Source organism: Balaenoptera physalus (assembly GCF_965194825.1).
Source record: "Balaenoptera physalus genome assembly, chromosome: 5".
In the NCBI taxonomy this organism is placed as follows: domain Eukaryota; kingdom Metazoa; phylum Chordata; class Mammalia; order Artiodactyla; family Balaenopteridae; genus Balaenoptera; species Balaenoptera physalus.
This window is the reverse complement of record NC_138884.1, coordinates 87668332-87684608: the sequence shown is the minus strand read 5'-3', so window position 1 is coordinate 87684608 and position 16277 is coordinate 87668332. Positions and strand designations below refer to the sequence as shown.

General features: G+C 39.3%; 1 protein-coding gene across 2 annotated transcripts in view; it reads left to right on the top strand.

The window, feature by feature from the left end:
- The window catches only part of PGM2 (phosphoglucomutase 2), a 34293-nt gene extending 24607 nt beyond the window's left edge, over positions 1–9686 (top strand). For both annotated transcript variants that reach the window (XM_082464216.1, XM_082464217.1), the window contains 2 exons: positions 1776–1909; positions 7292–9686. In XM_082464216.1, coding sequence (XP_082320342.1) covers positions 1776–1909; positions 7292–7394 — 237 coding nt within the window. In that variant the 3' untranslated portion in view covers positions 7395–9686. The remainder of the gene's footprint in view (positions 1–1775; positions 1910–7291) is intronic.
- Positions 9687–16277: the final 6591 nt, after the last annotated feature.

Genomic DNA, 16277 nt, shown 5'->3' with positions numbered 1-16277 from the left:
TGCTCCTAGACCCCATGATTTCCTCTTTTTATATTTATCTTCCTAAATCACATCCTCTAGTAGCTTCCTAAGAAGAAATGAATGGGAGGTAAATTTTTGGAGGTGTTTAGGTCTGAAAATGTCTTACTCTACCCTCACGCTTTATTGACTCACCGTTTGGAAAGCATTGCTCTGTATTTGTTAAGCCGTTGAGCATCCATCATTCATTCACTCAGGAAATAGTTGGGACCTGCTGTGTGCTGCATTCAGGGATGAGAACACCATATTCATTCAGTCCTTTCCGTGCCATTTGTTTTCTTCTCCATGGGAAGACATTAGGAACTTTCCGCTAAACTTGGGGTTCTAAAATTTCAGTGATATGCTTTTAGTATGGGTCTCTTTTCATTCATTTTTCTGGATACTTGGTTGGTCTTTGTTGATCTATGGAGTCATTTCTTTCAGTTCTGAGAAATTCTCTTGATTTTTGTCAAAGAAGGATGCTGGATGGTTGTTTTTCAAGTAACCTCTTCCCTTGCATTTTCTGTTCTCACCTTCTTGACAAGTCCTTCTTGACAAGTTCTTAGATGCTGACACTCCTGGAGTGATGTTCTACTTTCCGTGTTTCTTTTTTCCCACTGTCCATCTATAGCCTTCTTCCCTACTTTTGGGGAGATTACCTCAACATTAACTTTCAATGCTTCTCTGAACATTTCAGCTCTTTTTCTCTAATTTATTAAAAGTAACATCTTATTCTTGTTTCATGTGTATTATATCTTACCTCTCTTAAGGATATTAAGTATAGCTTTTTTAAAATGTAGATCTTGTTTCCTCTGTATTGTCTTTATTTCCCTCAAGGTCTCCTGGGGACGCCTCACTCCCACCCTAATCTCCTGCCTGAGGGTAATAAGCTGGGATGCTGAGAACCCAGAAGTGGTGGAGAGGTGCTGCGGACCTGGGAGGAGGGGTTTGAGCATTCAGTATGCAGACTCTGACTTACTCTAAGTTTTCTCCATGCCCTGCCCTCCATGGTGCCCAGCGTCCCCAGCTTCGGAGCCCTTCTGGTTCAATTACACCAGAGATTTAAACCATCTCCTGATGAGGTGGTTGGTTGACCACGTGGGCAGAAGGTGGGGATTTGGGAGGATCTAATAGCTCCTTTGTCTCACGCCTGCCCTTTGCAGTACCAGGTGCCCCAGGTAGTGAGCTTTACCAGGGCCCTGCAGAACATGCTGACTCGGTTCTTACCTGCCTGCTACAGGGGCTCCGAGGTCATTCTTCTGTGTTCCATCAGGTCACTTCTGCCCCTCCACCTGGTTTCTGACTGCCACGATTAGTTGGCAGCCCCCTCAACTGCTGCTGCCTCTTTGCCCTTGTGTGTTTTTTGATTTTAATGCTTCAGTCATTTTAGTGGAGTTTGGAGAGCAATCAGCTAAGAATACATCTACCAGAAGCCCTTGAAGGTGAAATAAGCCTAGTGTTTTGTGGGGTTTTGGTAATGCATTATTAATCGGTTTAAAGCAAGTTCTTGTGAAATGATGTGTTTCAATTTTAGTAAAACTTTAGTAGCTTTAATAGAACCATGGAGGTAAAAAGTAATATACAAAGTTAATTTTCACAAATTGCCATATTATTACTTATTTCATTTACACAGAGTATATTTTCTGATTTCCTCAAAAATGTTCTTTTCTTCTTTGTTTTGCATTTACTTTCTTGCTTATTCAGGGGAAAATGTTAGTCAGGTAAGAACAGCTTATGTTATTACTACTTAAATTTATAACGTGTAAATTAATTCCTAGGTTCTCCCTACTAGTAAAAGCAGCCAAATGATCACCTTTACCTTTGCTAATGGAGGCGTGGCCACCATTCGGACCAGTGGGACAGAGCCCAAAATCAAGTACTATTCGGAACTGCGCGCCCCCCCTGGAAATAGGTATGCTATGGATGGCAGCTGCTGTGATATTTATTCCCTAAACTTCCTAAATTCTATTCAGACGCTAAGTAAAATATTTTATCTTTCCAATATGTGGTTTAATTAGGAACGTTGTTTCAGAACCTGCAGCACTATTGTGACATTAACAGGCCCTTGAAGCGTCTAGGGACGAGAGTGCTTACTTCCTACTTGGTTATTTCCTTCTACCCCAAATTTCCCTGTATGGGAAAATTTCATTCCTAATTTCAGTAATAATAATAAAACTTCCTTTTTCTAGTACTTTATATTTGAGGCTGGCACCAATGACTTTTTCTCTTTTTCTCCGTGTCTCTGATACAATAAATTAAAATGCATTACACGTCCATTCAACAAATATCTTTGAGCACCTATTGTGTGTAAGTCATGCTGGGTCTTGGGGCAGTTGAAGAGCCACAGCAGAACGAGTCCTTACCACCAAAGAGCCAATGGTCTGGTAGCTTCAGGGTCGTGTTTTGTGACCTTGGTAAAGGGTTTGAGTTGGTCACTTTCCAACACCTGTAACATTTTGAACTTTATCAGCCATGGTACATGTAGCTAGCACGTGTAAATGTCATATTACACACCTATTTAACAGTCACTTAGCTATCATTTCTCTATTCAGAATACAGTTCAAAATCAGGAAATTTGGGACTTCCCTGGTGGCACAGTGGTTAAGAATCCTCCTGCCAATGCAGGGGACAGGAGTTCAAGTCCTGGTCGGGGAAGATCCCACGTGCCGCGGAGCAACTAAGCCCGTGCGCCACAACTACTGAGCCTGCGCTCTAGAGCCCGCAAGCCACAACTACTGAGCCCACGTGCCACAACTACTGAAGCCCGCGTGCCTAGAGCCCATGCTCCACAACAAGAGAAGCCACTGCAATGAGAAGCCCACGTACCGCAACGAAGAGTAGCCCCCGCTCGCCACAACTAGAGAAAGCCCGTGCGCAGCAATGAAGACCCAGCGCAGCCAAAAAATAAAGATAAATAAATAAATAAATAAAAATAATTTTTTAAAAAGCAGGAAATTTTTTAAAAAAGTGAATTAAGTCAGTGCTGTCCAACAGGAATAAAATGTGAGCCACATATGCAACTTGAAATTTTCTCCTAGACACAATTTTAAATAGTGAAAAGAAACAGATAATATATTTATTTAACTAAGTATTTTAAATATTAACATTACAACATGTAATCACTATAAAAATTATTAATGAGATATTTAAAAAATTTTTTTCACACTAAGTCTTCAAAATCCATACAGTATTTTACACTTACCACACATCTCAAATTCGAATGCTATATTTTTTTGGAAATACTTTAAATGTATTTTTTTTTTAATATTTATTTATTTATTTATTTGGCTGTGCCGAGTCTTAGTTGCGGCTCGTGAGATCTTCGTTGCGGCATGCAGGATCTTTTGTTGCGGCATGTTGGATCTTTTGTTGCGGCATGTGGGCTCTAGTTCCCTGACTAGGGATCAAACCCAGGCCTCTTGCATTGGGAGCGTGGAGTCTTAGCCACTGGACCACCAGGGAGGTCCCCTTAATCTGTATTTAGAGTTCATAAAATTTGCAGTTGAAAAAGTAGATTTTGACACCCAAGTTGTTGCAAACATACTTAAGTTTTCCAATAACTGAATCAAGTGCTAGTTTTCAAATTTGAATTTCAATTAGTTAACTTAAATGAAATGAAAAATTCAGTTCCTCTGCTGAACTAACCACATTTCAATTGCACCATAGCCACGTGTGGCTAGTGGCTACTGTAGTAGACGACACAGGCCTAGGTAGTAATGGTACATACACTCCAAAGCTTTGTCCATAGGGTTTTTCTGGCTTGTGAACCAAATTTACGTTGTGTGGAAATAAGAGCAGAGGAAATTTTCTGAGCATCTTAAATCAGCGAGCTAATAGCAGATTAAATGTAGCAGATTAGAGGGGCAGGGAAGATTTGCTACAGTTGGACTTTCCTTAGGCATGAAGAAGTGAGGGCTGATAGCAATGCAAGAAATATTAAAACAAAACAAAACTATAAAACATGGATACAAGAGCTCAGAACAGTCACCTGTTGGGGACTTTATCATAAAGGAAATAGCAAGCCACACCCAAATCAGCCCTGAATCTTCTTCTGAATAATTCTCATTCTCACTTAGTGTTTTCATATTTCTGTATCTCATTCTTTTGAAAACAAATGGACATAAGTCCAATTTAAAGATCTATTTTCTCTATGTATTTTTTCCTTTTCGTTATCCTGTGAAAATATGTGTAATATTTTAGAAAACTTTCTTTTATAATAACAATACAACTTACTGTTTAAGGATCTATGGTATTTACATTTTTCACATGGCTTATTGAGTGGACTTAAATTCAAATATTAGTTTCTGAATTGCTGAAAATACTTTGAAAATTTGTCCTTTTATTATAGTCATTGAAATGTTGCTCCCATTTACTAAATGAAACATTAGGCACTAGGTCAGCCCATAGATATACTGTCAGGGCTCAAGCAAGGCATGAGCATAACTAACACACAACAACAATAAAGCCATGGCTAAGGTTTCCTTACTTTCTGATAACGTTAAATATTATTAATATATTTTATATCATGAATTTCATTCATTCATAGAATTCAGCAACCCACTAACCCTTTTGAATAGAAAATCTTTTTCAAATATAAGTCCTGCTTTTAAAAAATATTTTTGTTGGGGTTGATGTCTTTAGTTGTTGTTTTTTGTTTGTTTTTTGTTTTGGGGGGTTTTTTTTGGCTGTGCCGCACAGCTTGTGGGATCTTAGTTCCCCAACCAGGGATCAAACCTGTGCCCTCAGCAGTGAAAGCACAGAGTCCTAACCACTTGACTGCCAGGGAATTCCCTTGATGCCTTTAGTTTTGTCCAACTTTTTATTGTGAAAAATTTCAAACCTATAGAAATGTAGAAATAATATAGTGAATACCCACATACTCCTCACATAGACTAGGGGTTGACAAACTTTTTCTGTAAAGAGCCAAATAGTAACTATTTTAGGGATTGCAGACCATATAGCCCTTGTTATAACCACTCAGCTCTGCTGTTGTAGCTGGAAAGCTGCCACAGACATAAAAGAATAGGTGTGGCTGTGTTCCAATAAAACTATTTACACAAACAGGCCGCAAGCCATAGTTTGCCTACCCTAACCTAGTTTCAGCAGTTGCTAACATTTTGCAATATTTGCTCTCACTCACCATACATATCAATATTATATATTTGGGTTGGTTTATTTGTTTTCTCAGCCATTTGAAAATAAGTCACAGACTTCAATACTCAATTCCTAAGAACAAGGACACTCTCTTACTATCTCAAGATTTAGGTAATAATGTCAAGCCAGGGTGCTAACAGAGAAACAAAACCGGCAGGAGATATATAGTAAATTCATTGATGAGTTTTGTTTTATGTATATTGTTTTAAGAAAACCAATAAGGGCTTCCCTGGTGGCGTAGTGGTTAGGAATCCACCTGCCAATGCAGGGGACACGGGTTTGAGCCCTGGTCCGGGAAGATCCCACATGCCGCAGAGCAACTAAGCCCGTGCGCCACAACTACTGAGCCTGTGCTCTAGAGCCCACGAGCCACAACTACTGAGCCCAGGTGCCACAACTACTGAAGCCCGCACGCCTAGAGCCCGTGCTCCGCAACAAGAGAAGCCACCACAATGAAAGGCCCGCGCACCACAATGAAGAGTAGCCCCCTCTCGCCACAACTAGAGAAAGCCCGCGTACAGCAACAAAGACCCCACTCAGCCAAAAATAAATAAATAAATAAATTTATATTTTTTAAAAAAAAAACAGTAATTATTAGTCAGTGTGCCTTCCTGAGAACGGTTATTTTCTTCAGAGCACATTTATGGAGAAGGAAAAGAAAAGACTTGTGTAATTCATATGTATTTATGAAGCATAATTACTATATATGTTACCAATGGGGGGTAAAAATAATTATAATGATAGCTACATTTATTGAGGTTTTTGGGCCAGGTTCTGTGCTAATTGCTTTCTATAATTTATCTCAATCTATACAACAACTCTCTTGAGAAAATAAAGTCTTTATCTCAATTTTACAGATGAGGAATCTGGGCCTTTGAAAGGTTAAATCACTTGCCCAAGGGCACACAGCTAGTAAGTAGTACAGCCAGAATTAATGTCTGTAATAAAATGGATTGTTTTAGTTGTACTGGTTAGCTGTTACAATGCAAAAATGATATTAACTAATTACAAAGATTGCCCTTTCTGTTAAAATTAAGTTTGCATATATTAAAGGTGGTCAAGTATGAAGTATTAAAAGTTTGAATTGAAGGATTTACGTTTTTCTATTGAGCTTTTTGGTTTTAAGTACTTATAGTAACTCACCTCATGCTAGTAACCTGATATGTAAGGCTGCCACATAAATTAGACACCTGTCTAATTACAAGTCTGTTTTCTCTGTTATCAACCTTCCAATTGTTTGCACATAAATGAGTGTTTTCCACATGCTTGAAAACTTAGTTTCCTTAAAGGGATCTAGTTCCCAAGATTTTTGTTTATACTTTAGTTGTGACCCTTTTGTTCCCAAAGTAGAATAAAAAGCAGCCGCATAGCACAGGGAGATCAGCTCGGTGCTTTGTGTCCACCTAGAGGGGTGGGGTAGGGAGGGTGGGAGGGAGATGCAAGAGGGAGGATATATGGCGATATATGTATATGTATAGCTAGCTGATTCACCTTGTTATAAAGCAGAAACTAACACACCATTATAAAGCAATTATACTCCAATAAAGATGTTAAAAAAATAATAATAAAATAAACAGGGGGTCTCAGGGGGTCTGAGTTCCGGGTGAGTGACCAGCTGGCCCACTAGGAGGCTCTCCAGCTCTTCCATCCTGGGAAGGCCTTACACAGGACGCTGTAGCCGAGCTCCCGATAGTTTGAAGACAAACAGGATCAAGAACATTCATATCCTGGGGGACCAAAGACTTGCCAGCCATGTCATTTGTAAAAGTTCAGCAGGATTTAATGACAGCTGAAGTCATGAAAGTTTTCTCTGCACTGTTAGGTACAGACAGAGCTTTTAGGGATGCTAGGCTACACATTGTGTTTCCTAAAAATTCTTACGAGAAGTGCAAAGGGGTGCTTTTGTTTATAGTAGAGACCTCAGGAAGGCCTTTGCGGAAAATAATGAATATTGTCACATGAGTTTTTTGTCTACATCACAGATGTGTTCCCATGCTTAAGTAGCTGGAGTTCTGTTTTGTCTGATTTAGCCCTCCGCTTAAGGGTAAATATCAATGTTAATTGATCTATGTGAGGAGTCTTTAAAATATGCTTTGGAATAATCCATTGACCTGGAATTTTTTTCCCCTTTATTTTGCAGTGATCCCGAGCAGCTGAAGAAAGAACTAAATGAACTAGTCAGTGCTATTGAAGAACATTTTTTCCAGCCACAAAAGTATAACCTGCAGCCAAAAGGAGAGTAAACTATCCCAGCCTTGGGCATAATTACATTTCCCTACAATTAAGCTGAACTTGATTTCTTAAGCAATATTTTTGTGGGCCAAATAATTGAAACTATTGCTACAAGTATTCATATTTTTTTTAATAGACGTACATTCCTCCTTGTTTTATATTTGAACTTTAAGAGTAATAAAGAAAGATGGCCAAATCTAACAAACCAACCTTCCTGTTAAAATGTTGAGCATCATCTGAATTTAAAAATGAAGATTTTAAAAATAACTAACCTTCAAAAATATATTGTAATTAATATGCTTTCATTAGAATAAATACCAAATATGTTTCTTCTCTAAAATTCATTTTATGTGTAAGTAAAACAGCCAGAAAGCCTATACATATTACTAAATTCTGGGCTGTCCTATGTAAAAGATAGCCACTTCTACATATATATATATTTACATTTCTATCAATTGCTTATAAAGTAAAATAGATAAACAGATCAAATGCTGTGTTTAGGGAAAATACAATTCACAGGAACCTATAAAGTAGAGCAAAAGATACTTTAAAAAGATAATTTTTTGATCTAAAACTTTAATTCTAATAATGCACCATTATACATTGTGTATGTGCTAGGAAAAAACAGCTTAACCATCTTTGTTCAGTGTGTTAACATTCACTTTATCTCTTTAAATCTTGAATGAAACAATTGGTTATTTGAAACTTGCAAAGTAGATTATTGTAGTTTTTTGCTTTAACACAATTAATGTAATTTTGGTCCTAAAGCAGCAAGGACTCTAAACAGTGACTACCTGACCTTGATTTTTTTTGCCTTGTTCTTACGTGATCATAATCTAAAACTAGACTTTTCCAGGTTCATTATTTAATCTGTGCCTCCTCATAATTGATGGCCTTATAACCTTCCAAAATGACTCCCTTTGAGTACCCATGACTGAGGACCAAACTGTTCTTTATACACTTTATATATTTTGTGTGATTTTTTGTTTTTAAAGCAAATGATTGCCTATATTATTATTAACTTAAATGGTTATTAACAGTTTCAGAACAATGAAAAATTACAGTACCATTGACAATCATGTTTCTAATGTAAAGGAAAGAATATTTGTATATCTTAGTGATACATAGTTTGTCCCCTACCAGAACTCTTAAATGTACAATATTCAATATATTCTATCAGCTGCTTCATTGTAGAAGCTATATTTATTTTTAAATATAGTGTACTCTTAAAGTGTACTCTGGAAAAGAGAAACTTCAGATTTGTGTCCTCTCTACATTTTTGTGAGCACATAAATTGTACCCCATCACAGAGTTTGTTTCTGGAAATGCAAATGTAATTAAGATCCAGTCCTGCTTGATGGAGCTCAGGGTCTAATTGGAGGGCTAATAAGTAACTACAGTACTTAACACATTCTATAATTGAGTTATCTGCAAAGTACTCAGAGTTGAGGATTGTGAGAGAGGGATTCATTCTGCCCAGAGGAAGCTAACTTCAGAGGCAAGTAGCAGCTGGAGATGGAGGAGGAAGTCTTCCAGGCACAGAGCACAGCGTTAGCAAAAGCCTGGAGGCACTGGGGTGTGTGCGGTCCTGGACGGAGGTGGGGAGATGGTGAAAACAGAGCCCAGATGTAAACTTCAGGACCTGCCCCACTTCCCTCACGTGAGCGGGTGATTCAGTTGGACCTAGAGGAGATCCTCCAGTAAGTATTTCTTGACTTTTTCTTGTTATTGCGGGATGCAGGGTAGCAACGTGTGGTGCATAAAGCTTGCACCATAAAGACCCTGCATTCTAGTGTTGGTCCACGGGGAGCCAGCTCTGTGACCTTAGTCAGGTCCACTTAGCCTGTCAAAGTCTCCATTTTGTTATTTTTTAAGACTTTCGTTTTTTTTTAGGGCAGTGCTAGGTTCACAGCAAAATTGAAGGAAGGTACAAAGATATCCCGTACCCACCCTGCCCCCACCCCATGCACAGCCTCCCCCATTATCGACACCCTACCGCAGTGGTGCATTTGTTACTATTGATGGACCTGCGTTAACACGTCATTATCATCCAAACTGTGGAAACAAGAAAAAGATCAGTGAATTGCCAGGGGTCAAGGGGGAAGGAGAGATGAATAGGCAGAGCACAGAGGATTTTTATGGCAGTAAAAAAAATTTTCTGTATGATACTGTAATAGTGAATACATGTCATTATACATGTGTCCTAATCCGTAGAATGTACAACACCAAGAGTGAATACTAATGTAAACTGTGGACTTTGGGTGATAATTTTGTCATTTTAAAAATAAAGAGATTTTACTAAATGGTCTCTGAGGTCATATCATGCTGCAGGTCTTTAAATTATATAAAAATCCATTAAGGGCACCATCAGCAATCATAAATCATTGGCAGTTCTCTTTGGCAGAATGCTTAACTAGCCCTCTTACAAGACCTAACATCTGAGATGGGGGAAAAACACTTTGTACCGAAGAGACAGGCAGCCGTGTGTTCCTGTCCTGCCTTACCTTGCAGCCTGAAGGGAGGGGTGCTGAAATTGGGGACGAGGAGGGCAGAACCACGTGACATGCAGAGGAAGGCAGAACCACATGACGTGCAGATGCCAGGAAATGTTCTGCAGGGGAGGAAGGCAGTGATGGGGACGGAGCGCTGTGTAGCAGCCCCCTCTGCCTTCTCATAGCTAAACTACTTGGGGAAGACCGTCCAGTTTGAGTGTAGAGGTGGCAACCCATTTTCTCTTGGTGCCTAGAAAGAACAAATTCCAAATTAAGTCTGAGAGACTGACTTGCAGGAGGAAATGCAAGCCAATTGTTTTTTTTATTTATTTTTCCTCATGGTGTCTCTATGAAATAAACACCTTTATTCTTTCCTCTAAGAAACATTGGCAGTAGCTGTCATTAATTTAGCTCATCGGTTTAACTCAGTCATCATGCTGTTAAGGGACGGTATTGTTATTTCTTGACATTAGAAACATGGTTTTAAATTTTTTTAAATTAGTTTGTTTATTTTTGGGCGCGTTGGGTCTTCGTTGCTGCACGCGGGCTTTCTCTTAGTTGTGGCGAGCGGGGGCTACTCTTCGTTGCGGTGCGCGTGCTCTAGAGCGCCGGCTCAGTAGTTGTGGCATACGGGCGCATTTGCTCCTTGGCATGTGGGATCTTCTCGGACCAGGGATCAAACCCGTGTCCCCTGCATTGGCAGGCGGATTCTTAATCACTGCGCCACCAGAGAAGTCCCTGGAAACATGGTTTTAAAAATAAATGCTTTAAGTGACGGAAAAAGTGAATATGCCCTCCTTTTTAGGGATTTTGAAAGAATGGCATCTAAATCATATTTATAATTTCTACTTCCTGAAAGACTACATCCTGAGACTTATTTGTGCATTCGTTCATATGTTCACTGACTGAGTCATGCTTGAATTTTGCTATGAGTCAGGCACTTTTCTGGATACTGATGATAAACAGGCTTGGTGATCTCAAACTTCGCCTCGGAAAGCAGAGGAAGTCACATGTACGCAGAAGACTGCTGCATTGCAATAGTAAAGTATTTGAACTATGGGCAAACCACTCTGTAATGTCCCCTTTTGGACTTGTCTTTTTCAAGAACATCAAGTTCAAACTCCTAACATTTTTGTTCAAAACAATTTGACTCTGGGAGGCTGTTTGAATGCCATTTTCCTGCATCATCCTTCTGTCCTGTTCTTGCTACCAACATACTTTGTGTAGAGTAACCCAACTATTGAAAGCAAGATGTCACACTCTTAGGCAGACGGGAAGCAAAGTTTAAAATAACGCCACTTTGATAGACTTCTCCATGTAAGCACAGTGCAGTAACTTAGACTCACTGGAGGAGAAAGACAGCTGCCTGGAGAGATGAGGTCCTCGGACCTAAGCGCAGGGTGAGCAGGGTGGAGAGCACTGTTGGGGAATCTGGTTTCTGTTGCCCTGGCTTCCTTGTGTAGGTCCCTGAAATTAAAATTTTCGAAACAGCTAGTGGCCACTTCCCGTTCGCATCCAGTGAAAGCCACTTTGGTGTTTGGTGCAAACCTAGTCCAGAATGGAGCTGGGCACACGGACCAAAGAGCCAGCTCCAGGTCAAATAAGCGTTTGAAACCATTTCAAAATAGCATTGTGCAACTTCCAAAGGGAAGTTAGGGTTGCAGTTTACAGAGATGATGAGGCCTGACTGTGTTCTTAAAATACATTGTTCTGAACTATTTCACCTTAACTATTTTTTTTTACAAATCTCTAGGTGGCAACAGTGAAATGTAGCTCCATATCTGATAAAGGTTCCTAAATCCAAAGTAAATTTTAGGTGGAGGCTTGAGCTAATTATCTCCTTTGCTGGTTCAGCAGGCTTCCTTATATTTTCCTTCTGAACCCTAAGTCATTTCATTCCCGAGGTGGAATCATCGATTCTCTACCCTCTGAAAGTGTCTTTATGCTCAAGGCTGTAATTGTCCTAAGTGTAGGACTACAGACTTCTCTCCCAAGTTCCGACCCTATATTACCACCTGATTCCTTGAAATTTCCTACTCAGATGTCCTCAAATTGTGTTCAGTGTAACCCAGCCCCAAATCAGTTTTTTTCTTCAGTTAGTTCCCCAGCTGCCCTTCTTCCAATTTACACCACCGCTTAAAAACACCTGCCCAGAACCTTCGGTGATTTCGATATTTGACTTGCACCTTTTCCTTTTTAAACTTACGGAAAATTTCAAACATATACAAAGAATTGTACAATGGACCTCGAAGTACCCATCACCCAGCTACAGCAAATCCCCCATTCATGTCCAATCCCGTTACATCTAAATCTTCCTCAATCCCCATCCTTCTACAGGACAATTCTGAAGCAAATCCCAGACCTGTCATTGTATCTAAATATTTCAGTATGTATCTGTACAAGATAAGGACATATTCTCTCTCTCTCTCTCTCTCTCTCTCACACACACACACACACACACACACACACACACACACACACACGCAACCATACTACTATTGTCACACATTTTTAAATGTTTACAATTCCTTCCTTAACATCATCAATTATCTAGTCAGTGTGCAAATCTCCCCATTTGTCTCATACATGTTGTTTACTCTTTGCTTGAATCAGGATTCAAATAGTATCCACTTACTGCATTTGGTTGATAGGTCTCTTAAAATCTCTTTTAATCTATAAAGTCTTCATCTCTTTTTTCTTTTCTCTTGCCTTTTTTAATTTATTCCAAACGACCAAATCATTTGCCCTGTAGGGTTTCCCACATTTTGAATCTTGCTAATTGCCTCCTCATGATGTATTTAACATGTTTTTCTGTGCCTTACGTTTCCTGTAAGGTGACATGGAAGATGGAGAAGCATGATCTGATTCGGGTTTGACTTTTTGGCGATACTTGATAGGAGTGGGGGGGGGGGGTGGCACTCCCAGAGCGTCTAGTTGTTTTCCAAGTGCCATGTGCTGGTTATCACCAGTCAGTTTGCCCACTCCTGCTTTGCCCTGTACAATAAAAGGGGAATCAGGTAAAGGCAATGGGGTTCCATTAAAAAGAGACAAAAAAAAAAAAAAAAAGAGAGAGACATGAATGGATGTATCCATTGTTGCGCAGGCCTCCCACAGAAGGGAGGCAAGAGGAGCTGATGAGCTATTTCAGACAGAACGCGTAGCTCATGTGTCAGCCGTGATGAAAGCGTACTTCTTGCTCTCAGAGAGCTCTCTTGGGCTCCAGTAGTTCAAAGGAAGGGATTTGTCACGCCTTTAGGTTCTCAGTGATTCCTTTTTTTTTTTTTTAACATCTTTATTGGAGTATAATTGCTTTACAATGTTGTGTTAGTTTCTGCTGTATAACAGTGAATCAGCTATATGCATACGTATATCCCCATATCCCCTCCCTCTTGCATCTCCCTCACACCCTCCCTATCCCACCCCTCTAGGTGGTCGCAAAGCACCGAGCTGATCTCCCTGTGCTCTGCAGCTGCTTCCCACTAGCTATCTATTTTACATTTGGTAGTGTATATATGTCGAAGGGATGAAGTCAGTGATTCCTTTTAATTATGTGCCTGTTCTGGAACAAAATTACAGTTTTGTGTTGAGTTATGAAGACCAACAAACAAAGGGAGAAATATGAGCAAAGTACAAGAATCCACGGAGAAAGCTGTTGAAGGATTTGCTTGAGTGAACCAGCTGCGTGGTGGATGTAACCACAAGGCAGAGGAAATAAGACCATCTTCCTTTAGAAGGCATGTGCTCTGGTGTGCAACCCCAGAATGGGAACCAAGATCTTTGTTTGTTTTGTGTTAAAGAATATAATTATCTTTTAATTTTTTTGGCCATGCCATGTGACTTGTGAGATCTTAGTTCCCCAACCAGGGATCAAACCTGGGGCCTCGGCAGGAAAGTGCAGAGTCCTAACCTCTGGACCGCCAGGGAATTTCCCCACCAAGATCTTTGTTGATAAGATCTCAAGAGATTTAAATAAGGTTGAGTTTGTGCTGCTGCTTGAGAAAGATGGGCTCATTTGAGATCTACATCCTCTGTCTGTTCAGAGAGTATACATTTGGCTGGACAAGAAACTGTTAAATTGTGTGGTGCCGTGACATTTGCTCTGGAGTATGCATTTCTGTGGCAAGCAACAAAAACCAATTTCACAAAGTGAGACAAAACGATTCTGAAAGAAGCCTGGGAAGTCACCCAGAGTTCAGTCAATGTTGTTCTCTATCATTTATTCTCTGTCATCAATATCATCTCGATCATCAATAACAAAAAGAAGATTTGACGGTTCTGCTGCTTTGAGAATCACCGGTTAGCAGCTCAAGCCGGAAGCTGGCTGACGAGTGGAAACCTAAACTAATAGAGAACATGTAGTCACAGTTGAATGGACTGACCTTGTGGATGAAACAGACCCTGAGTTTGTGGCCAAGGTATACGTTTTATTTGGGAGAATCTTGACTATCACAATGATGAAAGAAACATTCAGTAGGCCATTTTCTGAATTTAGAAAACTCAAAACGATGAAGAAGTTGAAATAGTCTATATTTGCTCACAAATGGTTGCACATTATACACTCGGTTCTGCATCCGTTTTTCATCCCCTAGTTAGAAGGACATTTAAGTCGTTTCCAATTCTTTGCTAATGTAACATAGCTATAAACAACACTCTGTGTGTGTGTGTATATATGTATATATAATTTTCCCTCTCATTCTAGTATAAGACAGATAATATTTTAACAACTAAAATATCTCCTTGTTGAAAGAATGTCATGAGATTATCTAGATGAGAACACTTCATAATTTGCCATTTGAGTATTACTATCCTTGGATAAATGAACAAATTAGATTTATAAACTATGTTTTCATATCACCCATTCAGTGTTTGCAGCTCTGTGTTAGAAAACCAGTATCATTTTGCTGCCTTCATTTCCCACATGGTACCAGTGATTTTAAAAAAGAAAAAAAAAATCTATATCATTTCTAGGTTGTGCCCACTACAACCCATTGGGGTTACAGTTATACGCTCCATAGCCAAGCTATCTGAGTTTCAATTCCAACTTCATTACTTTTTAACTATGTGATGCTGGACAAGTTTCTTAAAATCTCTAAACCTCAATTTCCTTATTTGTAATGTGGTTGAAATCCAATCACTTGTTGCAAAATAATTGCTAACGACATTTCAATTGTCTTAGACCATAAAGGACACTAATCAGTGATTAGAGAGAAATTTAACATCATCAGCAGAAAAGTATTACCTATTGGAGAAAATGCACATGGGGGATTAGGCCCCATGGATGACATGCAGATATACCCATTATTGTTCCCGCCTATAAGGAGATAAAAGTTTGGGGAAATGAGACTCACATAGGACCTATGGGAACTATTGAAGAAAATATAGATTAATTATTTTGTAACCTTGGAATGTAATCTTTCTAACTACAACTCAAGTTACAAAGAAAGGATTGAAAATTTGCCTACATTTAATAAAATCTTCTGTCACTTTTAAACTGGGCAAAAATATTTGCAACTTGTATCACAAAGGGCTTATCTTCCTAATAAAGAGCCCCTAGATATCAATAACAAAAAAAGATCAGCAACACAATAGAAATAGAACAAATGATATGGAAAGATAGTTCACAGAAAAGGAAACACAAATGGTTCTTAAGTATGTTTTTTTAAAGTGCTCAAGATAATTTTTTTACCCCTCTTCCTGTGCCATTTTAGCTGTACATTCAATTTCTATTTTTTTTGTGGTTATACTTATAGTAATCTTAACATGTGTATTTTCTTTTTTCTTTAATTTATTCATTTATTTATTTATTTTTTGCTACATTGGGTCTTCGTTGCTGCGGGTGGGCTTTCTCTAGTTGCGGCGAGCGGGGGATACTCTTCGTTGCAGTGCGCGGGCTTCTCATTATTGCGGTGGCTTCTCTTGCTGTGGAACACCTGCTCTAGGTGCACGGGCTTCAGTAGTTGTGGCACGCAGCCTCAGTAGTTGTGGTGCACGGGCTTAGTTCCTCCGCAGTATGTGGGATCTTCCCGAACCAGGTATCGAACCCGTGTCTCCTGCATTGGCAGGTGGATTCTCAACCACTGCACCACCAGGGAAGTCCTGCATGAGTATTTTTTAATCAGGTCTAAAGTTAATATCTCTAGCCTCCACCCAAACAATACAGAAAACTTAATTTTTGCTTAGACAGTACATTCAAATGGTAGAAATTTCAAAATGTACCAAAGGTATATGTAGAGTGAAATGTCTCTAGTCTACCACTAGTCACTGCCACTCAGTTCGTATGCATCATCTTTGCTAATTTCAAGTGCATTCTTCCAGAGAACTTGTACATAAAACAATTATGTAATGGATTCTTTTGTTTTGATTTATTTTATCCAAATGGTAGGACACTGCACACACTGTTCT